Raw genomic sequence first — 26,866 nt, 5'->3', positions numbered from 1 at the left:
TCTGGTTTAATCTAAAAGCTTTCTATATGTAATACACTTGGAGGTCTTAGAGGCATCTTCAGGTACCATGTGGATGCTGCTTGGAAAGGGTATTGAAATTCACATGGTCAGAAACTGGTATGAAAACCAAAGGTTCTAAGTAATTATTTAAAGTTGCAGGAATGAGTTTGCCTTCTAGCTGTTTTCCACATGAGCAAAACTTCATATACAGTGGTTGAAATGACTGACTAGAGATATTTACACATTAATCATGGTTATTACCAGCATAGAAAGAGTGTGAGTGTAGCAATAGTGCTTCCACAACTGCAGGTACGTTGGCTACTCTCTGGGCATCAACCAAGTGTCAGACATTTACTTAAGTACTAATTTTATGAAATACAAATACACCTATGATCCAGGGCACAGCATGGCTAGCTGATATTCAGAAACTTTAGACTAAGCTGGGAAGTGCCAGTAAGGTTTGAAGTAGCTTTCACACGTCTAGTTGCATATCCTTAGCCTTTTAAGGTAAATATTATAGTTTCTCAGTTGAAAATAGAAAACTGAGGCTTGGACCTCGGTTTTAGTACTTCATCAAATGCAATACAGCAAGCCAGGGGAAGAACTGGGATTATTTGAATGTTTTATTTTTTGAGATTATAATTACATCATTTGCCCCTTTCCATTCCTCTCTCCAAACCCCTCCACCTAGCCCTCCTTACTCTCTTTAAATCCACAGCTTTTTTATTTCTTAATTGTTTTTACACACATATGCATATATGTATGTACATATATATTCTTAAGTATCACCTGCTCAGCCTGTAAATTATTCGTATATGTGCTTTCAGGGTGACCATTTAGCATTGAATAATAGGTTGGTGTGCTCTTTACTGGGGAAGACTATTTCCCACTCAGTATTCCTTAGTAGCCTGCAGTTCTTTCTGTAGGGTTGAGGCTGCACAGGCTTTCTCCATCTGCTGTGACATGTCTATTGTTGTTCTTGTTCAGGTCACATTTAGGCAATAGTATTGGTAAGACTGTATGGATGTGGCTTCTAAGATTCCTAGGAGACAGAGGCTCACAGCAAACTGCTCCTTTGGCTCTCACAATCTTTCAATTTGTCTTCCATGAAGAAGACATGATCCCTGAGCCTTAGGTATGTAAGTTGTCATATAGGTGTTTTCACTAAGATTGGGCTCCCCAATTTTGCATTTTGATTCTTTATGGTTTTCTTGAATGGTCTCCATCTGTTTCAAAGAGTTTTCTTGATGAGGGATGAGGACTACTACACTCAAATGTGGGTATAATTAATCACAACAATGATCAGCTTGGCACAATAACCCTAAGGATTCAGTAGTGGCATGCATACCTTAGCAGTAATCAACAATTCCCTAATTGTACTTAAGATCTGGTCAACAAAAAAGAAATCATGCCTACTACCAGAAACATAGCCAACTATGCATGTTGAAGAAGAATACAACCATCACTTTACTAACTATATTCTAAACATTTTCCCTTATACTTACAGAACTGGGATTTTAAACTCAGTTTTTCTTTGCTATAAAGATCAAACCTTTAACTATTCTTATTCTTAATTGTAATAAACCAAGATGTTTAAACTTCTCTAAAAAATATACAAGAAACTAAAGAAACATTACATTTTGTTCCAGATGAGGTAATTCTGACTTTGCTTTTCGTGTAAATTAAAAATTTGACAGGCAGGTGAGAGCCTGTCTTTGGCAAAGAACGTAGTGGGGGAAGGAACACAGAACTGGGGAATGGTGACTTGGAGAAGTGATTCCAGGGAGCAACTGAGATGTTGTTGGCTTAACTGGGGGATTGAGGGCAGGAAAATGAAGGCAGGTATTTTTGAAAGCTTTATTGATATAGTTTATACGCCCTAGAGTTATTCGTTTTAAATGTACAAATAAATTATTTTTACTAGTTTTACAAAATAGTGCAATCATCACCATGGATGAGTTTTTGTTCTACTTTTCAGTTTTCTTTGTATGTATTCATTGTACATGGTAACGCATGAGGACAGTTCCATATGGGTATGTATTGTATGTTGAGCATATTTTCTCCCACACTCCCATAAATCAGTTTAAGAACATCAATTTTTAAAATTTTATGTGTGGGGGTGTTTTGCCTACAGGTGTTTCTGTGTACCATGTGCCTATGGAGGCTAGAAAGGGTGTTGGATTCCCTAGAACTGGAGTTACAGACAGTTATGAGCTACCTTGTGAGTGCTGGGAATCGAACCTGGATCCTCTGGAAGAGTAGCCAGTGCTCTTACCACCGAGCCTTTTCTCCAGCCCCCACAAATCACTTTTAAAATGTTTTCTTCTCCTTCCACAAAGATCATTCATGTCCGTTTATAGTGAAGGGATGGGGACAGAGAAGTAGAAGGTGCTGGAATCATGGATGCCACCAGAAGAAAGGATTTGAAGGACTAAAGAAAGGTCAACAATGACAAACACCTCACAGGAGTATAGAACGAGATCAATGTGTCTGCTGGTGCCATCTGACAGATTTCCATGGAAAGGGAAGGTATCAATCATAAAACTTCATTAACTTTCTGTTTACATATTTTTGTTCCTTTGAATTTCATGTAATTATGGTGGATTTTTACTGTATTATATAAAGAAAACAGTATTCTTTGAAGTTCAAGTTTAACCTATATTTTTAGGAATGCCACTTTTTTTAATCACCACACTCCATTTCCTTCTACTCACCCTGTGTCCATACTCCTTCACTCACCCTGTGTCCAAGACCTTGGGGTGGAGCTGCCAGGAAAAGTCTTGTCAATGACATTGCAGGCACAACTCGGGATTAAAGAGAACACTGCTGCATTCCATATGCACCCTTCCACACACACCAACTCAGATTTTCCTTTCTGAATGAGGCAGACTAGCATTTAATGTCACTGTGTTGCTGGATGGATGTCTGTTGAGCTCATTAATGTTACTCAGTCAAACAACTTTTATAGAGATCTACCCCATAAGTTCATGTCCGTTGCTGAGAAAATACTTTACCTAAGTATTCATTTCCTCTCATGTGGGCTATAATTCTATCAAATTGTGCTGCTTACTTTCCCATCCACAGAGGTATCCAGTCTTGTTACTACAGATACTCACAGAATGGCTTTTCTTTAATATGCTTAAACTTGGAGCCTGATCCCTTTGTGCTTGTTTTTTTGTTGTTGTTGTTTGTTTGTTTGTTATTTCCCTTAATGATTTTCAATTTTAGAAATAACCCCTCTACCTCCTTTATTCTGGATTATACTTGACCTTAAGGCTAGTCAATCAGCAAAAGCTATAATTGTTCTAATAAAGATTTTTTTTTTCCATTTCTGGATGCATTTTGGGGTCATTTAAGAAGACACATGGATACGAGTGGGGGTGTTTATTTCTATGTTCTCTTAAAAGTATGGATTAGAGAAACTTTTATAAATTTTTGTGTAGCTGAGTTTTCCTGTGTCCCAGCCTGCCAGTGGTCAGGATAAATCTCTCTCACCCGTCAGTCTTGCAGCGACTCAGACCCAAGTAAACACACAGAGGCTTATGTTATTTACAAACTGTATGGCCATTAGCTCAAGCTTATTACTGACTAGTTCTTACACTTAAATTAACCCATAATTCTTTTTTTTTGCCTTTTAATGAGTTGGTTTAATTAATTCAAAGTGATACAGAATTCAGAGTACAACAAAGATGAAACACCTCCAGTAAGATTTTGGACTGGGTTTACTTTAAATTCACAGCTGAGGTAGGAATTGCTGAACACTAGAGACAATGAGCCATTGTATTATTATTATTATTATTATTATTATTATTATTATTATTATTATTTACAAAAGTTTACTACAATGTACAACAGGCTAACAGGCTCCAGGATAACACTTTACTCAACTATAGTTGGCAGTGTTGTTATAGTAGGGAATGCAGATGTTTAACAGGCTCCAGGGTACCACTTGATTCTAGCTGTAAGTGGCAAAGATGTTATGGCAGGGAATCCAGATGTTTAAATAGGAATGGAAGAGGGTCACCATCATCTCAGATATGAGGAACAGCTTACTTTTTGCCAGATTTCTTAATTCCACCTGTGGCCAGGGATCCCTTGCCTGTGGCCTTGGCTTTTAGCTCCTCGGTTTCTTCTCCTCTTTTTGTTTCTGCTCGAAAGCCTTATCTTCCGCATCCATCTTCTTGGCCTGCTTCTTGAACTGTTTTAGGGGTTTCTTTTTGCCACCTTTGCAGCCTGACATGGTGCCTACCCATAATTCTTATTTATGTTTAACCACATGGTTTGGTACTTCTTCCCAGTTCTGCCTTCATATCTTGCTTCTCATGGTGGTGGCTGGCAGTGTCTCCTCACTCAGTCTTCCTGTTCCCAGAATTTTCCTCTCTCTTTGTCCTGCCTGTACTTCCTGCCTGGCTACTGGCCAATCAGCATTTTATTTATCAACCAAATCAGAGCAACACACATTTACAGCATACAGGAAGACATCTCCTGCATTTTTGTATTATCTATGTAACTTTGTTTTTAATATAATAAATAAGATATTAACACATTGTGAGTTTTTACAGTTCTTTCAACTGAGAAGAAATTTGTATGGTTTAAATGAAGATTCTTACTATCTTCTTCCATGGCATCTTTCAGTTGCATTGGTAATATATAATTTATATAAATTTCAGATTTTGTAATTTCTGAGCTCTGAGTTTACATCTGCCCATGTGGCATACTTTCTTAAGTCTTATAGGGATCAGGGAAGAACCCAGAGTTTTGAGACAGTGCTTTCGTCATTTGAACTGGGTCTTGCTGTGTTCTCAGCCAGGCCTCAATGCTCTGGGCTCCAGTATTCAATTCCAAACCTTTCTCCTCAGGCTCTGAGGAGTACAGATTCCAGGAACTCCCACTATACTCAGTTCATCTATTTATTTATTTATTTATTTATTTACTTGCTTACTTACTTATTTTACTTTTTAAAAAGATTTATTTTTAAATGTGTGTGTGTGTGTGTGTGTGTCTCCTCACGGGAGTGCAGGTGCTTGAAGAGCTTAGAGGCACTGGATCCCCCTGGAGCTGGAGTTACAGGTGCTGCTGAGCAACTGAACTTTGGTGTGAGGCATCCAACTCTGGCCCTCTCCAAGAGGAGTATGTGCTTCTAACGGCTGAGCCATCTCTTCAGGCCCCAGGCATTTCTTGATGGTGATGTTATATGACATGTTCCTGGTACTTTAATGAAATCTAAAGGTTCAATGTTCCTTGGACGGAAAGTTCAGGATGAAGGCAATGTTGCTAGCTCCCATAATATCCAATGATAGAATGAATCTAATTGAAGAACAACACTTGGAGACACAAGGCTTAAGTTTTAACTTTCATATTTCCATATAAATAACACTTTTTCTTTTCTTTCTTCTTTTCTTCTTTCTTTCTTCTTCCTTCCTTCCTTTCTTTCTTTCTTTTCTCTTTTTACTTTTATTGGTTCTTTGTGGATTTCACATAATGCATTCCAGTCCCACTTTCTCCCTGTCCCCTCAGGGGTCACAAACAACATGACTTTTCAAAATCATTAATTTAAAGAAAAACTAGGAGTACCTACTTAGAGGTATTTTTCCAAATATTTATTGGTTCAAATGTTAAACAAATTTATTTTCTAAAGTAATTATAGGGTAAAACAGTGTGGATTTGGAAAAGTTTTGTGTTACAAAAGCTTTGATTTCAATAAAATAGATAAGTGCTTAAAACTATCAAGAGTTTTAACAATCCCTCTGACTTAGAAAAACCCTAGCAAAAGAGTCTGAGCTATGGCAGGAAAATCTAAAGTGAGCTCGTCTCCTGGCTTCTGAGGAATTAGAAATAAAAAATCATTTTAATTTAGTAGTCTTCTAAATATGACACTGTAGAAAAGAGTCGGGCAGCACAGTTCAGTTAGCAGGAGAGACATTCCATCTGGATCAGTACTTAAGGTATTTTTCTATTTGTGCCTAGAGATGATAACCAAATATAGTTCATTTGTATATTATAAAAATAATAAGACAAGAAGCATGAAATAAAAGTAGAAATTCTAAAGAAGTTCTATATCTGTTGTGTTCACAGCACAGTTAATGTAAAAAAAAAATCCAAAATCCATTTCAAGAATATCTACTATGTGTAGTGTACATTTGTTCAATATAAGAAACTTCTAAAAACCACCATTTATAAAACAAAAAGCTGTATTGTGGCAGCTTCAGGTATAAAATATCCATTAAAGCATTAAAGAATAATTTATTTGCTCAGTTAAATATGACCATCTCATAGTGTAAAATTCATTTTTAAATTTAACACATGAACTATGTCAGCATGTCAAGTACTTTAAAAAATACTTTTACACTTACATTAAAAAGTGATATTACCAACATCAAAAATGTGAAAAGGCTGATTTTTCATGTTGGTATTCTGCAGTGGTTTTTAATGAAGGTCACTTATGCTCAGAGGCACACATTTTTCATCATGACTGACCTCTTTTACTGCAATGTACAATGCGGTGTTCCTAAAGTCATAATGACTGAGTTGTGAACTATGTGATAGGATTGTATCTCAGTTATCCACTGGTGCTAATTTGTCTCAGTCAAATTTTTTAATGGTTTTGTTAATTAAAACTTGAGCCCTTGGGCATCCTACCCATTTTTCTTGATGGAAAAAAAAATCCCATTTTATCAACTTCAACTCCAAATATAACCATGTCAAGCATCTTGATTTGTTGATGTGTACACTCAGTCACATCAGCAAACACAGCTCCAGGGTTGAACTTCTGCTTGTTCTCTCATGTCTGCAGCCACCAACCACACATGCATGTGAGGAGCATTGGGAATCACCAATCATTGGGACCAATCACTCCCGTCCATTCTGGTCCTACTCTACACAGTATACATGTTGGTATAACTGTTCTTGAACACTGTTGCAGCCTTTTTCTGTCTGTCCTAGCTAAGAACACTGGCAACTTCCATGGCCTATTATATACACCTGTACCTTTTGTCCTGACAGTTAATTTTTCCCCTTCCTTTGACTTTTGCTTGTAGCAATACCATTTCTCCTTGCTCAATAGCACAGCATCTCTGCAGCTTCCAAGCCATCTGGTGAAAGACTTGCTTATAACTACTTCCCTGCCCATGCAGATGTCACCCTGAATCATGAATGTCCAATGCTTACTGAGGCAGCCCATTCCATTTTTTAATAAGCCAGTTAAGAGAATTTTTCCATCTATAAATCAGATAAATCATCCATGCTTTCCACAGTTGTCTTTGTGTGTTATTGGGAAGAAGTCTTTCCTAGTTGTTTTGCATATGAATGCTGTATCTACAGTGGCACTCTCCTTAAACACCAGGGAAGGGTCTTTGCAGTGAGACCTCCACATTTTTGAATCCAGATCTGCCCTCCCCTCATGTCAAAGTCCCAGAAGCATGACCTTAAATTCTGGGCAGCACACATTAATTGTATATTTGGTGACTAAGCAATACAAAAATAGACAATAGTTTCTATGTATTTATAAACTGTACTTAAGAAAGGATAATAAAATGTTTATCTAGCAAGTGATTTCATGCATTTAATTGTTAAGATTAAATTCAAAGGGCTAAGAATACATCCCAGTGGTAGAGTCCTTAGACAGTGTGTGTAGGGTCCTGGGTTTGATCTCTAGTAGCATTAAAAAAATTAAATTCAATCCTTACCCTATTCATCCCCACATACCATAACAAACACCTGATCTTTTTAATTGTTTAACTAGGAAATATGTGCCACATGTTTATCTGTAATTCATTAACAGAGATAATGGCACATCTTGTATATCTATATAAATTATGAAGAATTTAGATTTTTATAGTTGTGAATGAATTATTTTCTAGGTCACAGAATAACCAGCATGTTTAATTTTACCTGTGCAATTTCATTTAGTGCAAGCAAGTACTAATTGGCCTGCACACCACAATGCTAATATGAGAAAATATCTTGATCATTGTTAATTCAAAAGCAAAATTGTGATTTTCAAAATGTGTATATAGTCTAACTTATTAGTTTCTCAAAATTATTAATATCTCTAACATCTCTTGCATTTTACACTACTTAAATTGTTTTGAGCCGGGCGGTGGTAGTGCACACCTTTAATCCCAGCACTCGGGAGGCAGTTCAGGCAGATCTCTGTGAGTTCGAGGTTAGCCTGGTCTCCAAAGCGAGTTCCAGGAAAGGTGCAAAGCTACACAGAGAAACCCTGTCTTGAAAAAAAAAATTGTTTTGATAGCAATTGTAATTGAATCTCCGATGATGCATTTTTAACTACTGTCATCTGGTGCAGCCTTTTATTCTATTTAGTTCACATTTCAAGCATCTGCACTAGTCTGAAAGTCAGCATATTACTACATCCAGGAGAGTAGGATTACATCCAGGAGAGTTCTCCTGACCTTTCTCTCTACAGATGAACTTCTGTAACCATGACCTCATGACCAAGCACTGAGGTCACAGACTGCTTTCCATTCGTCCTACACTAGGGAGGGCCACAATCAATTGGTGATGGATGTGAAGGTTGTTTGTACGGTGGCCGAATTCCCACTAAAGCTTCCTCTGTGACAGAATACATGTTGATTTCTGGATTGGCTACTTAGGGTGTGGAACTCCTGGTCACAGAGCAGATTGGAGTCCTGGAGTTGGCTGGCTTCAGGACAGGGGGTGGTTCAGTAATAGAAGAACTGAGGAGGGCTTCTTTGAGTCCCATTTTGTGGTATTTTGTTTGTCTTATGATCATGAATTATCAAGAGTGAAGTATTATTTTTAAGTTATTACTTTCACTAGGTTTCTTTAAAGTGCACTTTTATGTTTGAGCATTAGTTATCTGTGTAATTTTCAAAGGCAAAATGTGTGAGGCTTAGGAATAATTATGCATTCTATTATGCCTTAGATATCTGGATGAAACTCATGTTCTAACACTGAACTGCTTCCATAACATTTATTACCATGGATGAAAATTTAATGATTTATTTTCTTTAAAGGCTTGCCTTTGGGGACAACAATTATTCTGGTTAGATTCACTTAAAAGAATAGATGAAATCTGCAAGCATTTACAGAAACCATTGTGGGCTTTGGAAATACAATTAATCTAAAATGTATTTGAATCTGTAATCTAAATCTAATCGAAATTCAGGCTTTGCTCTCCCCAGGCAGGGATGGTGCCCTTTGTACTTAAGTATAAGGGTACCATAGCTATCCAATTCCATTGACTAGGAGGCAGCTGATGATGGAAGCCCTGTGTATGAAGAAAATCCACAGCTTTGTTTTTCAACTCTTATTCAGTACTTGTGAACAAAGAATGCTTCTAAAATGATAAGGTTGTTAAGTGTGATGATTACTGATTGATTTTTTTCATAAATCTTGCTCTTCCACTATTAATATTCTTTCTATCATGTTATATATAACCAGCTAGCTTAAAATGCAAACATTTGTTTCTTGTATACTTCTCAGTTGGATCTTGTTTTCCTTCTGCAGTTTTGAAAAACTCCCTTCAGTACTAACATTCACAATCACTAAATACAGGCCATATACTCAATAATAAAGAAGTATTATCCCATGTTTCCAACAGCAGAGTGCAGTATTTTGCAAGGAGATAGAGCACTCAGGCTTAGTAATTCATTTCTATTAGGCTGTGGTTTTGTGTGTTTCTTATTATAGAGTTCAGTTATAAAGTATACTCAACTTTTCCTGCTATGTACCCCCACCCCTAAACTGCTTTCTAAAATACAAATAAAAAACATTATTGCCACTGAGTTCCCAATTTAGTGAGAGCAAAGGCAAAGCGGGTTTCAGGTGGGAAAAGGCTGTCTCTTTCTACATGTCAGTGTCTGTCCCGGAGCCACACTTGCGGCAGAAGATTTCCGTGTTCTGAGTCAAGAATCCTTCACCCACCAGGGAGACGGAGCACTTCCCACAGTTGAAGCATTCACTGTGCCACTGGCGGTCTTGAAAGCAGATGAACTTCGCACCTCTGAGACCTGGAAAGGAATCGGAGGAAAAGAGTAATCTATTCTTTTCCATGAACAGATTGAGAAGTCAGCAAAAACTCTACAACTACCGAACAGAGTCGTGAGCGAGACAATGTAGACACAAGTAACCCGGAAGGGTGTGACCTGCTGGCCTCATGTCCAGCTGAGAATTTTAGCCACATAAGATTCCTAGCTCAAGTCTGCTGTAATCTAAGGGAGTAAAGTGAAGCTAGATATGCATTGCTTTTTAAATTGTTTTGGGGAGGAGGAGGCAGATGAAAACTGTGCCAGGTAGTTAAGAAACTGCAGTGTAAAGGGGAGGCGGAAGCCCACGGTATCCAAACATGAAAGCAGTTTGCCCTGCTCTCCATGTGAGCAGGTTTTCAAACCGAAAACATAATGAAAGGAATGTGTACTTCTGAGCCTGGGGCTTGATGTTCTAGTGACTTCAATTTTCCTTTCTTCCTCATTTTCTCATGCTTCACTTTACTTGGAGTAAATCCTATTTGGGGAGGTTGGAGGCACAGTTCTCCAAAGGCTCATGTCGAGAATTTCTTCCAGATCACCATAGAGCTATTCTGCAGTAACAATTTTTAGTACCTGGCTGTACAGCAGCTTCAGCTCAGAGTTCTGATGTAAATGGAGGAATCTCTTCACTCTAGATATCTGGTCACCTTATTCAGAGGTAAATACCAAGAAGGCCTTTAGCCCCCATAACTTTACCTTTAGCTTTACTTGGCTAAATTATTCTTTTAAAGTACTCACCAAAATGCTGACCCCTGTCTGTCTAATATAATTTCAAGATGCAGCTCAACAAAATTGTGTCGAGTAGTTGTAGGAAAAAGAAAAGTCCCAGAAGTTAGGAAGTATTAGAATGTGACAGGTTGGCTCTACTCATTTCGTTTGACAACCTGTCCCCAAGTAACGTTTATGTTATGGGTTACTGGTGACTCGCTTGTCGCCCATGGAATGATGAATGTATTTCCTGTGCTGACTCACATGCATTGCCCAATTCTCCTGTGAGATAAAGAATCCCAAAGTGTGACTGTGAATCTACTGCAGATAAGTTCTCTAAAAATGAGAAGTGACTTTCATTTTACATTTTTCATCTTAAAATGCTTATATATGCATCTATGTGTTTGTGCACATGTGTGTACGTGCCTGAGTATGCCAGACAAGGGTGTCAGAACCACGGGAGCAGAATTTACAGGTGGGTATGAGTTATGCAATATGGATGCTGGGATCTGAACTCTGGTGCTCATGACTGAGCAGCAAGCAGCGTCTTAACCACTGAGCCATCGCTCTGTCTTTATTCAGAGTTTAGCTCATAAACAAACTATGATCCTACTTCCTTTTCTTTGTTAAACCTGTAGTTTATGTATCTGTGATAGTGTCATCATTATCTTATAATGAGAGTAAACTAGTTATTGTCTAGTTTTATGTTAACTTGACACAAGCTAGAGTCTTCAGGGAGGAAGGAGCCTCAATTGATAAAATACCTCCATAAAAACAAGCTCTAGGCAAGCCTGTATGGCATTTTCTTAATTAGTGACTTGTGAATGAGGGTCTAGCCCATTATGGGTGGAGCCATGCCTGGTCAGGTGGTCCTGAGTTCTGTAAGAAAGCAGGCTGAGCAAGCCATGAGGAGCAAACCAGTAAGCAGCACCCATCCATGGCTTCTGCATCAGCTCCTGCCTCCAGGTTCCTTCCCTGTTTGAGTTCCTGTTCTGACTTCCTTCAGTGATGAACAGTGATATGGAAGCATAAGCCTAATAAACCCTTTTCTCCCTAACTTGCTTTTTGGTCATGGTGTTTTGTTACAGAAATAGAAACCTTAACTTAGACATATACCAATTAATTTTTTTTAAGTTTTAATAAGATAACTGTAAGAATAAGGTTCTATATGTACAGATAATCTCTATCAATAAAACTAACTATTGAATGTGTAGGACTTTGACACTTATGAGTTATTCTCAGTTTTATTAGCAAGACACATACAAGTGGCAAATGTAAAAGTAACTGTAGAATTTTGCAAAGAAGAAAAACAGAGGCATCTAACAGTAGGTTAGAAGGTCTGACCCAACCCTTGAGGTTTTGCAAATTGTTCCAAATTTGGTTGTGTTTACTTCTTTTAGGTCACTGGGGTCATTTGAAGTAACAAAGTCCTTTAGGAAACTGATCTGCTGCTGGATGTGGTAGTGCACATCTTTAATCTCAGGAGGGTGCAGAAACAGGCAAGTCTATGTGAGTTTGAGGCCAGCCTAGTCTACATATTGAGTTCCAGGCTAGCCAGGACTACATACTGAGACCTTGTCTCAAAAAGAAAAAAAAACTTTAGCGCTTGAAACTCCATTTTCTCTAAATAAAAAGAAATGAAGTGAAGCCCATGTATGGTCCTTTTCCACTTATTTTGTAGATATGGCAAGTGCGGGCCTCCAGGGGGTGTCGTTTACCCATAGTCACACAGTGGCTAGCAACACAGGCAGGACCAAGGTCTGTTAACACCAAGTTCAAAGCACTTTCACTACATCAAGCTGCTTCATCTAGCTCAGGTAGTTCAAGAGGTATTGAAATCTTAAAAGAGGAGAGATAATTGTAGTTACACATTCTAAATTTTATCCTTATGCTCACAAATAAGTGCGGCTCCCATCTCCCATCAAAGAAGCTTCTCTTTATAGCAAATGGAGGCCAATACAGAAAGCCACAACTGGACAAAATGTAGAGATCAACGGGAGGCGTGGAGCCCAGCCTCAACAGTTGGATGCACAACATAACTCCTGCACTTAAATCTCAGGGGATGTCTTTGAAAAGGGTGTGTCTCCTAGAAGTGGCTGCATTAACAAGACCTGCATAATGACACTATCAATAGATGTAGAGGGGAGAAATTTCTCACTGGTTCTAACGCCTAGAAAAAGAACCACAGGTAACTAATGACTGCTGAGAAAGGGGGCACTAGCCTCTCCCAGGGATTCCCACCCTAACTGGTTATCTAAAGTAGTCATCTCTGAAAACATGCACATAAACAACAAAAACAGACTCTGTAGGCTGTACTTATTATATGTTTGCGCACGCGTGCGTGTGTGTGTGTGTGTGTGTGTGTGTGTGTGTGTGTGTGTGTAGTGCAACAATAATCAAAGGAAAAGGGACTATCAAATTGAGAGTGAGGAGGAAAACGGGAGGAGTTTGGGAAGAGGAAATGGGAAGGGATGAAGGGAGGAAAGTGAAGGGAAGAAGTGATGTAATTATATTTTAAGTGAAAATAAAACTGAAAAAAGAAAATCATAGTTATATCTGTAATTAGTTAAAATAAAGTCAATTCAATGAAATAGTATCAGTAAATTACGTACACCCACTTGTAGGTAGATTTAGTTAACATAGGATACTATACTAAAAGCATCCTAACAGAAATAGCTTTTCTTTAAATTAATATTGATTTTTAATTGTACATATTTGCAGTATGTAACGTGATGTCATCATACATGCAAACAGTATGGAATGTCTAAATCAATCTAATTAACATGAACTACTTCAAATACATCTTTTAAAATTCAGTCTTTTATAGATTTTTCAATTATATAATGCATTATCATTCACTGTAGTCACCACAATGTACAGTAAGTTTCCTGAACTTGAACTTATCTGTGAGAATGCATAGCTCCCAAGATGGCTAAGTGTTTGCACGAATTCACAACTTCTGAGAACAAACACAGCATTTCCAGGATCCCTGTTGTGTGTTAATCCAGAGAGCTCATTTTAAAGAAGCCTTACTTTAGGGCTTTACATATATTTAAGAAATGTTAGAATGAGCTGGCTGTTTTTGCAGGCATTTCAGTCTTAAGACGATACTTAGAAAGTCCTTTAGATTGACTCTATTCACTTAAATACTGTCACATTTAGATTAACTTGGGGTCTGCTCTTCTGCCTTATGTTTTTGTGCAAAACTGTTGGTTTCTGTCTATACTGAATGAAGCTTAGTACAATTGGCTGATGGAACATTTACCAGAAACAGCATTTAGGTGCATGGGTCTGTGATGGATCAGAATTGAACCCCATCAAGTTCAGGGCTTGTGTAGGCTCTGTAAGATCCCCATTAGCTGTTGGAATTCTCAAAGAGCTGTAAAAATACTTTGAATTTTTTAACCTCTTAATTTCCTCATGAGAGAGTCGCTTTTTCTAGCCCAGTTCAAGTGAAATTAGAGCAGACTGTGATGGGAGGGAGCAGATTCTGGAATCCTGGTGATTTCAAACATCAGGAAGTCCCATGTTCTAACTAAAAGTGATGGAGCTGGTAGCTGCCTCCCTTGGCAGGAGCTGCCAGATGAATAGAAGACAGGAAAGCAGAGTGGTTAGGAACACATGGTGAGAAGCCCAGTAGTCTGGGATTGTTAACACGAAACATTGTAAGTGCCAAGGAGGTGACATAGCTGAATGACAGAGGAACAGTGTGAGAAGTGAGAAGTGAGAAGACCTGCCCCCTGTAATAGCGCAGCCATCCTGCTGCTAAGGAGAGTGAACTGGGAATGTGAATGCAGCCAGGTAAGCTCTCAATTTGCTTTTTGTTGCAACAATGGCTTTTATATTAGTCCCCTCCCTAACCTTGTGAATTAAACATTGGCCAAGTAAAACCTGTCTGCTAGCCAAACACAATCCATAGACCAGTGAGAATCTGGTGGAAAACATGTATGGACAAACAAGTGCTTTACTAGGAGACCATGTCCTCTCTTTGCAACTAGGTGGAAAGCCTTCAAGTTTAGCTTAGCAGAGGAAATACTTTCCTTCATTTGAAAATGCATGTAGTTTCAAAACACAAACACACACACACACACACACACACACACACACACACACACACACACACATGTGCGTGTGTGAGCGCACGAGAGAGAGAGAGAGAAAGACAGAGACAGAGACAGAGAGATATTTGAGGTCAGAGAAGGAAAAGGAATAATCTTTAATTTGGTGCTATCCAATGTGAGCTAAAAAATGCAACATGACATAAGAATACTGAAAACAGAAAGTGGAAATACTGTTCTGTCACATTATTAATGACAATAAATTGTCTGGAAGAATAGCTTCTGGGTTTCTCACGTCTCATGCTGGTTCTGCCTCTTTACCACAGGATTAACATTTTAGAGATGGTTCTGAGAAAAACACAATGCACTCCTCCAACCCTGTGAGAAGCTACTTAGCATGGATCGATTTGTCGTCTATGTTATTTTTCAAACGGTGTCTCCTATACTTTATTGCTTTAGTACAATACTGTATTGTTTTCATTCATAATCAAGTTGTTGCAAGTGAGTACAGAGGAAGGAATAATACATTTGTTTAAAGCATCTTAAGAAGAAATTAAATTAATTCCTGTTCTATGTTACTCTAATTACAGCTTTGGCTAATTTATAGAATAGTTTAATTAAAAGCTTTTGTATTTTAAATGTTTGGCTTTTGTTGGAATTCAGTAGGATTCTAATTCAGTACTATCCCTCTGCCCTCTCAATTCCTGAGTCTCAAATGGAGCCTCCTCACTAAGGCCTTCTCTGACCGTCTGGCTTACCTGTTTTCCTTCCTCGGACTACAACTATCCTTAGAAACCATACCATTAGGTTTAGTATTTACTTTTTACAGTGTACAAATCCCCAAACTATATCCTGTCATTCCCTTGAGGGGGTCCATATAAAATTTAAATTTATAAGTGAGTAGTATCTACTTGTGTTTATCTCAAAAGGAAATGTAGTAGAAAAAATTATGTTTTTATTTACATTTCCTAAGTAGCATTTTCCATAGTTTTAATTGCATCATGGTAGAACCATGGTAAGCTGAAGCACTTACCAGTGATGGGTTTGGTGCAGGCTGCACACTTTTTGGCATAAAGATGGTTGTAGCAATCCAAGCAGAATGGGAAATCATCCCGGGACATAAACGCCTCCTCACAAAGCTCTTTCCTGCAGCCGCTGCACAGAAAGCATTCTTTGTGCCATAACTGGTCACGGAAGGTTATCCCACCAGAAGTTATCACCTGCCAAAGCATTAGCAGAAGGCAATGAGTGTGGGTACCCTTGCAATTCAGACAATCTCATGATGCTTCTCCGTGCGCACATTTGGTGCTCTGAGCTCTGTACCATCTTGCAGTAGGATGCTCACTTCCTTGGAAAACCTCTGTAAGTTTTTTAGAAAACAATATGAGAAGCCAAATGTTAGAGGGATTATACAGAACCTCAAAAATGAAAACAAGTCCAATTTTCCTTAAGACTGTATCAGAAAAGAGGCAGAATGCCCTTGGACCCGGGAAGATCATAAAGGAAGCAGGTGCTTGACATACTTCATCTGTTTGTAAGTCTTTTATTTTTATCTCCAAAGATCTTTAGTTAGGACTCACATAGCTCTACCCCACACATTTATATCAATATCTGACCTTGAAGAATGCTGGAAAACGTGATAAAACAAAACAGAAGCCAGAGTGCTTTTTCTTGAAAGCTCCCAGCATGACTGAGAAATCTCAGTTGTGGAGATCCTGGGTGGAGCTGATGAGCGCCATCAATGTGAGCAATGACTTAATTGTTACCCCCCACCCTCAGTCCTGGGTTAGGGAGGACCCTTTCTGGATATTCTCAACACCTCTACATGGCATAGGCTTGGTCCTTCTGTAGATGAACAGTCCTTGAGTGGTGGATGACAGCGTTACTTGCTACATCCTCCGAGAGACGGCACTAAACTTGCACATACTCTACCATCTGTGTGCTCAGCTGTGTTGAAAATCCATGCTACTACTGTACTTTGAACAAGAAACTTGATTACAGCTACTGCGTGAGTTTTCAACTTCAGGTCTTAAATGATGTACAGAGTTCAGATTACTGCTATGAACATAAGAGCTGGGCACGAAGTCATGAATTTGTAATGCATGTTGAGCCTCAGATACTTATTAGTCCTTTACAATGCTTGCATAGTTGTGGGGGATTGAATTCAGGACCCTGTGCATTCCAGGAAGATATTTAACTGCTTGGATAGCCCATAATACATTCTTTTTAAAACCAATTTAATTCTCATGTTCTTTAAAAGGTGGAAACACACTTTTTGAGAATCAGGTTGATAGATACTGGTTAAGACTTCCTGTGTAGCTACTTTATGGTCATCTGTTCTTTCAAATCCATAGATGCTGACCTTATAGAGCTGCTGAGGAAACTGAATACATTCATGTCTATCTTTTTCAAAGACCAAGGAAATGTGATGTTGAAGATGGCTGCTGCAGATCTGTATCAATCTTTCTAGATGTTAAAAATGCAAGCCTACTTTAAGCTGTCTTTGTTTGCCAACACACACAGACATATTGTTTGTCTATCATACATATTTTTGAAAAATATTCTAAACACACTTTAACTGTATGTCAAGTTTCTCAGAAACTAAAGATATTTGTCAGGGATCTTTTTTTTTTTCTAGAAGGAAAAAGCATACTATACTGTTCTGAATAAGTAAATGAGGAGTGCAGTGGTATGTGAGAAGTAAAGCAATTTAAAATGCCTCCCACTGACTTCAAATGCCTGACAGCAGGCACTGGCGAAATCATGCTTCCTTTGATTTGTTTGGTCAAATGATTTGTAGGCAGTGCTTAAAAGATCTGAAACTTGAAAAATGGATTCCTAGCAAAATAATATGTCCTAGAGCTCTGGAATATTTGAAAAAAAAAGTTTGCCCATGATTATATTCCTTTTGAAGAAGTAGAGAGCAAAAATGAAGTCTACTATCTAAGTCTGGGTTGATCATTGACTAAGAATAAGTTTCTTCTCTGGCAAAGTGTAGACATTAACAGTATGTGTGTGTGCACATGTATGTGTATGTCTGTGCATGCATGTGTGTGCATGTGTCTGTGTTTATATACATGTGTATGAGTGTGTCTTTGTGTGTCTCTGTGTGTGCATATGTCTGTTTCTGTGTGTGCATATGTCTGTCTGTCTGTGTGCATGTGTGTGAATGTGCATGTGTATTTGTGTAGAGGCTAGAGGCTGACATTAAATGTCCTTGTCTATGACTGTCCATCTTAGTTTCTGAGAACGGGTCTTTCACTGAATGTGGAGTTCTCCATTTCATCTGGACTGGTGCTGGTTGTAGATTCATGCTGCCTGGCCCAGCCTTTATGTTGGTGCTGGGGATCTGAACTCTTCTTCCTATGCTTACACAGTATATCCTCCACAGTATCATCTTGCCAACTCACAGTAAGGATTTTGAACCAAGTAGAGAGCAGTTAAAGAACTGAAGGACAAATTTAATTCCATTTTCACCCTGAAGAATTTGAATTCGAAGCACTTACAGTTTGAGCCACCAGTTGCTTAGTAGAAAATTCTAGTGTAACAAATGAAATTGGTGAGGGAAAACTTACAGGCCTGGTTGTCGAGAAGTTTGGCTTTATTTAAGCCAAGTTTTGTTTCTGGTTTGAATCAAACAGAATCTCTTTCTTTAGCTTTGATCACAATTATCTATATCCAGCTTTTCTTAAAGAGTACGTGGTTTAATGATTAAATGGAAAATAATCTGAGTCATCATCTCTACAATCCAATCAGAGCACTTCATAAGCTTCTAATGACTTCAGATCCTGCCCTCCATATAGCCACAGTCTCCCATAGCCTGGAAAACCCAGCACTTTGTCCCAGGCATCTTAAGTCTTTATAACAACATTGAAAGGAAGACTCCATTGTGACCAGTAAATTACATGACATATCCCACAAGTTTCATTAATGGCTTAGCCTAAGCTGAGACCTAAGATTGAAGCCTCTCAGAACAAGATAAGCCTACTCATTTTGTGTCCAGCATGTGCTATAAATGCCATTGACTCTGGAAGCCATGAGGCTTCTTAGGTCATGTGGTCATGGCACAGGGTTTGATTGTTGCTCATATCATCATTTTCGAAGCCAGTATTTCTGGAAAAATAATAGACTTTCAGGTAGTAGATGATTTTCCGTCTTGAGACTATCCACTGTAGCTATCAGCTACCATTATGGTGCAATATAGCAATTATAACTCTGAAAGGTGTATTTGTTGCTTTATTGTATAGGCAACACTGGTATTGCCAATAGAAGCAGAAAATTACTGTACCATGTGTGCATACCTACATGCTTGCGTATGCACCTGGAGAAAGTGTGATGAGCTTTCCAGCAGTCCAAATGCAAATACACAGTGTTTTGGGGAGCTGTCATGACAGATAATGGATCACACTATTCAGGAGCCAACACCAATCCATTGTCATGATTCAACATTCTCCTACAATTCACAGTGCCATTTTAAACTCATGATGCTTCTTGTGTCAAGGATTTCTTTGAGAACATCAGTATATATTTTATGAATACAGACAGCCTTCATCAAGATGATGGGCTTGCTTTTCACATAAAAGCAGAGAGGGTGAAATGTCAGGCCATGTTTATTTCTAAAAAAATGACTTTCCCTTCAGGAAAGTATGCTTTGAATTGGAACGGGTCAGAGGGTGCTTGCATTTGTGCTGGAGCAGGAAATGAAGGAAATCACAACTCTTGGCTTTGTGTGTCTTCATGCCAACTGGATTTCTCTCCCAATCTGTCACTTACTTAAACCTACCAATCTCCTTGATAACACAAAGCCTCAAGACAAGAAGAGATTTTAGTTACTAGAAAATAATAGGCAGCTTTCCTAGTATTTCCCCCCCGCCCCCCCCGCCGCTCTCAGAGGCAAATCCCTATTTCCCTGAAATAGTTAATAGTAAGTGAATCAAAATTGTCTTCTAGGAAGCAAAGAGCAATGTGCCTGTCCCATAGCAAAGTTTCTGTAAGGCAGTGAATGCAACTGGGAGGTCAAATCACCTGTGCTACTGAATATTAAATCCATGATCTAAGGTGGAATTTTATTGCTACTAAAACAGGAAGACATCTTCACTGAGAATTTTAGTTTGTGATGTGTTGAAATTTAAAGATTATGTCATGCATTAGATATCGCATGATGGGTTCACTTCATTCCAAATATATAAGGCAGCCAAGCAAACAAACAAACAAACAAAAAAAACCCCAAAAAACAAAAAAATAAATAAAACAAAAAACATCCCAGTGTTCTGGAAGGTTCCCTAGCTTTACCCTCTTTAGATAGTTACCTTCTTACAGAAGTTGCAGTATTGAGCAAACTCCTTCTCGAAACACGGCACACAATAATTGCCACTCTCTTTTGAGATCAGGGGCTTGGTTCCTATTGGCTGTCGGCAGTGCTCACACACAAAGCAGGTTTCATGCCAGTAGTTGCCCTTAAATTCCATTTTCCGAGAACCTGGATCCCAAAGTAAGACTGTTAGAGCAAGTCAGGCACACTTGTGTTTTCTTTAAGAAAACATACCTCCATTATTTAAAATAGTTTAAGTATGACCGTAATAAACTGTATTACTGTATAAATAAACAGGGAAAAACTTTTAGAAAAACATTTTGTCATTCCTGAGCTATTCCTTAGAGAAAAGGAAAATTGCTACAGTTCTGCTATGATAAGAGTGAATCATGCACAGAAAACTCCTGCAATTTCAGCAAAAGCTACGGGGAAGTCCTGCATGTAGAGATTTGGAATGGTTCATGGTTCAGACAGATTGAGTCATAGCTGTCATTAGAGGAATAATTATAAATGCCCAGGGCACTGCTCCTGTGATACATATTGTGGGAATGGCTTCTGGATTTATTCGACTTCATAGTAATAATAATGACAGTAGTAATAATGACCAGAGTGCTGCGAGGAGGGGTTGATTGACTCATGTTCTTATGCTGCTGTCCACAGGGATAGGAAAGGACCAAACAGCAGGGAACATGGAAAAGAGCGTTGTTATGAGCCAGAGGAACAGGAAATCTGCCGTGAGATTGTGTCTTTTAGTGTGAGAAGGTAGCTATACCCATGAAATCTCAACAGCATGGCTTCCTAAACCAGACCTGCACAACTCCAACAATGTGGGAAATTTCATGGGGTCCTATCCCTAGGTGAAGAGCTGCAACTAACAGCTGCTGAAAGGGGATATTAGTATTTCCTAGGGATGAGCTCCTGATTAGTTATCTAATACTAAATATCTAGAACACACACACTTGCAGGAAACACTGAAAGGACTCAATAGCTTGAATTTATATGCTTATTTGCTTTTATGTCTGTAACAACAAAGGTTAATGAAGAAGACACTGCAAATTTGAGAGAGGGAGAAACTTAGGAGGGGTAGGAGGGAGGAAATGACGTAAGTATATTTTAGTTAAATTATTTTTTTCTTTTCCTTTTTTTTTTTTTTTCTGAGCTGAGGACCAAACCCAGGGCCTTGTGCTTGCTAGGCAAGCGCTCTACCACTGAGCTAAATCCCCAACCCCTTAAATTATTATTTTTTTAAAGTGAAGTTATTTACATGGACTATTTTCTTCCCTAAGGGAAAACAATGTCCCTCAAACCAGTTTGTACAGAGCTATGAAATGATGCCTTTGGCCCAGTGATAAGGCAAAACTGGTAAAGGGGCTTGCTGCTATGCCTGATTGACTTAGTTTGATCCCTGGATCCCACTTGGTGGGAGGAGAGAAGTGACAATCCCCACAATGGAAAAAAATAGACACAATGAATGAATGAATGAATTGATTAAAAAATGAGGACCATCTTCAGTGTCTGATGAAGAATTATCCCTTTCAATGCCATTGGTTAGGCCTAAGACAGGGCATTCCAGTTGTGCTTCTGGTACAAGTTTTATCCTTTAGTTCTATCTCTGGCTCAACATGTTTCTATGAATTAGGTTTTATGAAAATAAAACAGAGAACTGTAATAAAATTACAAAATTACGGAGCACTGCAATTTACTTTGATCAAGAAGAATAGATGATTGGGAACCAGAGAAAGAAAACAAAAGCATTGCCTTTCTCAAACCAGTGGTGTGAGACCTGGTGCTTCCCGAAGAATGAAGGGTTTTGCTTGGGCAGAGCCAACAGCTCTGTCTGGGTCTCACCTGGCATGATGGTTCTCTTGCAGTGGAAGCACTTGGAGGAACACTCATTAGAATAGCAGTCTGTGCACATCAGGCGCTCATCCTTGGCAACAAAAGGCTTTTCCACCAAAGACTCATGACATTTGGTGCACTTGAAGCATCCTTCATGCCAATGACGGTTTTTGTAACAAAGATCCTTTGAGACAATAAATAAAGTTAATTAAATGTGCTTGACATGAAACAAGACGTTTTCTAAGACAAGACGGGACATTCTTAGGACCCTAGTACCAGTAGGTTGTACCACTAGCTTGAGCGAAAGTTGTTGATACTGTTTTCTGCAGAAAGACTCTCTGGGGTAATAAATTAAGAGCAAAAGCCTGGGGCTTGTTGGATTGGCCACTAAAGGCCACTGAAAAAGAAACCTCACAGGAATTTGTCAAGTTTCTTTATCTTCCTTTTATAACCTACAAGAAAGGTTTTACATGGAATAATTTTAATTTTTAGGTTAGAGTATCTTATTATTCCTTTTGACTTCAAGCAAACAAATAACAACAGTTAGATAAAGCAAAGGAAAGAAAGAAAGGAAATAGCAAGTCCAGAGCAGGAGGAAGTGTGACGTGCAAGGGAGCCATCGCGGGGGCTAAGGGAGAAAGGCAGATTGTTAAGTTGGAAAACACAAGCCTTGAATTCTTTATGCCTCCAACTTCTTTTATGCATTTTTATACGTATTAGCTATTCTAGACATAACTCAATATTTAGTTGTAAAACTCTGGGGAAATAATTTAACTCCTTTAATTTTTTTACTCATCATAAAAACTACCACACATACATATACTGAAAGAAAAAAGTTGTCTTAAGGATAATGTGGGATTAAAACATGCATTTCACAGAACTACACATCGTGACTCGATACGTTAACATGTTAGAAAGTAAAAAGTCAACGTGGAGAGGAAAGGGGCATTCTGAAGCAGTCACCCACTGTCCACAAGCAGTAACTGAACTGAAGTGATGCCTACCTTAGAGTCTGATTCAATTGGTTCTTTGCACTGCTCACAATAGTTAGAAAAGATCTTATCATAGCAGGAGACGCAGTATAGATGATCATCCTTGAGCACATACTTCTTCCCAAGAAGGGATACCGTGCAGTATTGACAATCAAATTGAGTACTTGTCATCTCTGTTTGATCCTGTGGATAAGAAAATGATTCTCGTGTACAAAAACAAAGCTTCATTACAAATAGCTAATCCTTTGTAAAATGTGAGTCAAGCACTTGAATTTATTTATTACTTGGCGAAATATCACAAATTTAGGAAGTTGCTCATAGTCGTGGTGATTCAGGAAAGGCTACACTTCCATCTTGGCATTTCTTCTGTATTCTTTTCCTCTCAAAAGTAAAAGCAGCCAAATGGTGAAACAAAAATATCTTATTCACCACATGTCAAAATGGATATCAATGAGAATGCAATACATGCAGCATGTGCCATACCAAACATCATAATATGACCTGAGAGAGGGTGTTTAAAACTGTCATTACGTAACTATCTCAAGAGAGTTCTGGAAGTGGAATTTGATAAAAATAACAATTCTTTTTATTCAAACTTGAACAATTAGTACATTGCTATTTTTATTGCATTTTTTATTCTTAAACTCTGTTTTGGATTCCTAATAAGGGTCCTGCATATTAATACCAAGGCCTTCCTATACATACACTTCTCTATTGGGACACCCTCAGCTGATGCTCTAAGGACAACTCCAAACACTGCTTCCTGCTACCTTTAGGCCACCTGGAACTCTGCATTTAAATGTCTGGGCCAAGCTGAAAACACAAAACTCTGCAGGTATGATTCAGTCCACATGCTAGGTTTTCATGACTTTGGTTAAGCAGTGTCCCAGGTATGGGGATTCAGAGAAAACCACAGGATTCTTTAAGTTTCGTGGCGAAACCAGAATGTATATGGCATGAATCAGCACAAGAGCCTCCAGCACAATGAAAACTGACAGAAATACAAAGATGTTGGGTTATTTTTTCAACCTAGAAAAACTGTGAGCACGACAATTTCATCATAGCCAAAAACAATAGCACTAATTTTCGTTGGGGAAAAATTGAATTTGCCATCTCTGGATTTGTTAGAATGTATTCTTATTCTCTAATTTAGATTTCTTTCACCTAAAAAAAAATAGTACATCAAGTAATTAATATTGTGCCTGAAAATATTTTAATGCTAATTTATATCTACACCATGTTAAATGCTGTTCTCAAATATTTTTTATTTTCTTGTTTTAGTAATGAAGTCTGCAGCAGAGTTTCTTGGCAAATCCACACTATCATTAATTCTGTGTGTATTGGCTTTGCTCATCACTCTTCACAACTAAACAGGGAAAGAACGACCATCTGGAACACAGGGGTCTTTCCCAGGAAAGATACAAACCCAGACTAGAAAGTTCCTAATGGGATATGGCCAAAATTATCTGCAAGGAACATTGAATTCCCTATTTGATTAATTTCACAGAAATGTTCATTCCTGGTGAATTCAAACATAAACAGCAGGAAGACAGATCTGATTCCCTTGAAATGCTAAAAATATTTTAAATTACATTTACAGTGACCGAGTGTTTAATCTCCACAGTAAATAGGATACTTCTAAATTCTTTCACTTAGTATGGAAATGTCATTTTCATCATGAATATGTACTTAGTTTAAAATGTGTACAGTGCCACCATAAAGAGTGGGTTCCCTCCTGGATTGGGAATGCTCAGGTGACTTCCATTTTATGAGACTTTAGTATGTCAGAAAATTGAAGACAAAGGATTTCAAAAATGTGCTACTCCAATACTTTATTTAAAACAATAATTCATGCACAAAATTATAATCTCTGTATTTCATTTGTTGGCCGGGTCAGAAATCTAAATATAATGACAGGAATACGCGATCCTCCCTCCCTGACTACACAACATAGAAACATCTTAAACCAGCTGGAGCATTGTCCCTTACTTTTTACAAAGATAAGGGCGGCTCTTATTTCACTCTCTTCTGTAAAACATCATCAGAGAGCTGAGTAGGATAAAAACAGAATTGGTCTACTATCTTAAAATCTTATGATTTTTGCATCTATGAGACTCTACTGAATATGAACTCAGTGGTAGCTGACTTCCTCACCTTTACCAAGTCTCAAACTTACCCAGGGAATTGCGAATATAATCTGAAGTAATGAACAAACTGCATGTGTACTTTCTTCTTGGCAAAAACATCTTACAAAATTCAGTGCTCATTTTAGGATGTCTATCACTTAACCATGAATGTAGAAATATGCTCAAATATTTTATTTAAAATGGTATAGAAATAATTACATTTATTAGTATCATACACAATTCTTAGGGTATCAATAGAGAGACTAGGGGGGTAGGACTTTCCTAGGAAGGTTTTAAGGGAGTTAAGTTGCTGGAAATCTGAAAATCAAGGGAGGAAGAGAATGAGAGAAGAGAGGGAGGGAGGGAGGACTGAAAGAGAAAGAAAGAAAGAAAGAAAGAAAGAAAGAAAGAAAGAAAGAAAGAAAGAAAGAAAGAAAGAAAGAAAGAAAGGAAATCATTCCTAGTTTATAAGGAAGGAGAAAAGATGTGTAAGAGGTTGCTACAGGATCTCAAATAGAATGTTGAATTTTGAGAAAGGATTCTTACTGGGTTAGATAAGGTATTAAGGAAGACCTTGAAATTTTAGTTTTTGGACCTCTGACTAAGTGGGGTGACATGGAGAGGTTAGATGAGATGATCTTTTCCAGCTATATGAAATTTTACCACTTCTTTTTTTCCGAGCACCATTTGTATTTCCTTGCCTTCTTTGTCTATGGAATCAATATGTTTTTAACTAATGGGAGAATTGTGTCCATAAACAAGCTGAATAGGCAGTTTGTAATCATTGTCCAAGGGGTAAAGCTGCAGGGTGGAGAAGGGGGAATACCCTTTCCTAGTACTATTTGTCAAAGACAGCAGGAGAGTTTGTTTTTGGAGATTTTAAATGCTAGAGCAAACTGAAGTTTTGATTAGGAGGCTTAAGAACTATTAGTGTTACTGTCTTGTCCCCACAAGCTATGTTCAAAATATGTAGGTGTGCACTGCCAGCCATTCATGTGTGGGACATAATTGAGACATCGGTGTCAAGATTCCAAACTCATCCCATAGTTGATATAAAACCTAAGCCCATAATTTTTATCACTACCCACTACAGATGTAGAATACGGCTTTAGAAGTGAAACAATGTATCATACAGCATAGAAAGATAAATAAGGTTTTCTTTTCTGTCTTGTTCTTTTAGATTTTAAATTTGTGTATAAAAAGATGTGAATTCCCTGGCTGGCAAGGCTGTTTACTAGGTGCTATTTTTCAAATGAAGAATGTTTATCTGTCAAGTTACATTTTATGGTGAGGTACTGATGAGAAGGCTAAAGCTGTGGACAGCATCTACTTATATTTTATTCTGCTGAGCAGAATCAAGAGATTCACCATGGGTATTCTTGACAGAGCATGCCAAGGAGGAGGGCAGGGAGGACTAGCTGCCATCCTTGAGGTCCTTAATAGGCTCACTAGGCATTTACACACCTGTCATTTATCCATGGATTCAATAAATATGTAAAGTATGTTTTATTTGCAAAGTAAACAGAAGTTGTAAAGGCTATATAAAAACACATGAAATTCACATAGCATTGGCAGAGAGCATACACATAACCACTAAGAAGGTTAGGACAGTTTGTAAACATCTGAATAAAAATTGGAAGCAGCAAAGAGAAACGAAACATCACAGAAGTTAGAGTAGTGCTCTATACGTAACAAATTTTTAAATGTCCCAAGTGCATCCTTAACCCAAATTGAAATTCTAGGGGTAGAGACAGAAGATAAGTATTTTTCATTTCTCACATGATTTCCTGTCCAGTGTTTTCTGAAAATTACCTCTTCAAGG

At 38.1% G+C, this 26,866-nt stretch overlaps 1 protein-coding gene and 1 pseudogene across 1 annotated transcript in view; both read right to left on the bottom strand.

Annotated features, from left to right (window-relative positions):
- Positions 1-3,926: 3,926 nt before the first annotated feature.
- Positions 3,927-4,240, bottom strand: LOC128095999 (translation machinery-associated protein 7-like; annotated as a pseudogene).
- Positions 4,241-5,633: 1,393 nt separating this feature from the next.
- The window catches only part of Fhl5 (four and a half LIM domains 5), a 45,093-nt gene continuing 23,860 nt past the window's right edge, over positions 5,634-26,866 (bottom strand). Inside the window, exons 2-6 of the mRNA XM_052716348.1 lie at positions 22,931-23,101; positions 21,936-22,110; positions 20,086-20,255; positions 15,810-15,996; positions 5,634-9,992 (exon numbers count right to left, since the gene is read on the bottom strand). Coding sequence (XP_052572308.1) covers positions 9,829-9,992; positions 15,810-15,996; positions 20,086-20,255; positions 21,936-22,110; positions 22,931-23,089 — 855 coding nt within the window. The 5' untranslated portion in view covers positions 23,090-23,101 and the 3' untranslated portion in view covers positions 5,634-9,828. The remainder of the gene's footprint in view (positions 9,993-15,809; positions 15,997-20,085; positions 20,256-21,935; positions 22,111-22,930; positions 23,102-26,866) is intronic.

This window comes from Peromyscus californicus, unplaced genomic scaffold (genome assembly GCF_007827085.1).
Source record: "Peromyscus californicus insignis strain IS unplaced genomic scaffold, ASM782708v3 Scaffold_5__1_contigs__length_169319896, whole genome shotgun sequence".
Classification (NCBI taxonomy): Eukaryota; Metazoa; Chordata; class Mammalia; order Rodentia; family Cricetidae; genus Peromyscus; species Peromyscus californicus.
This window is presented reverse-complemented; position numbering and strand designations above follow the sequence as displayed.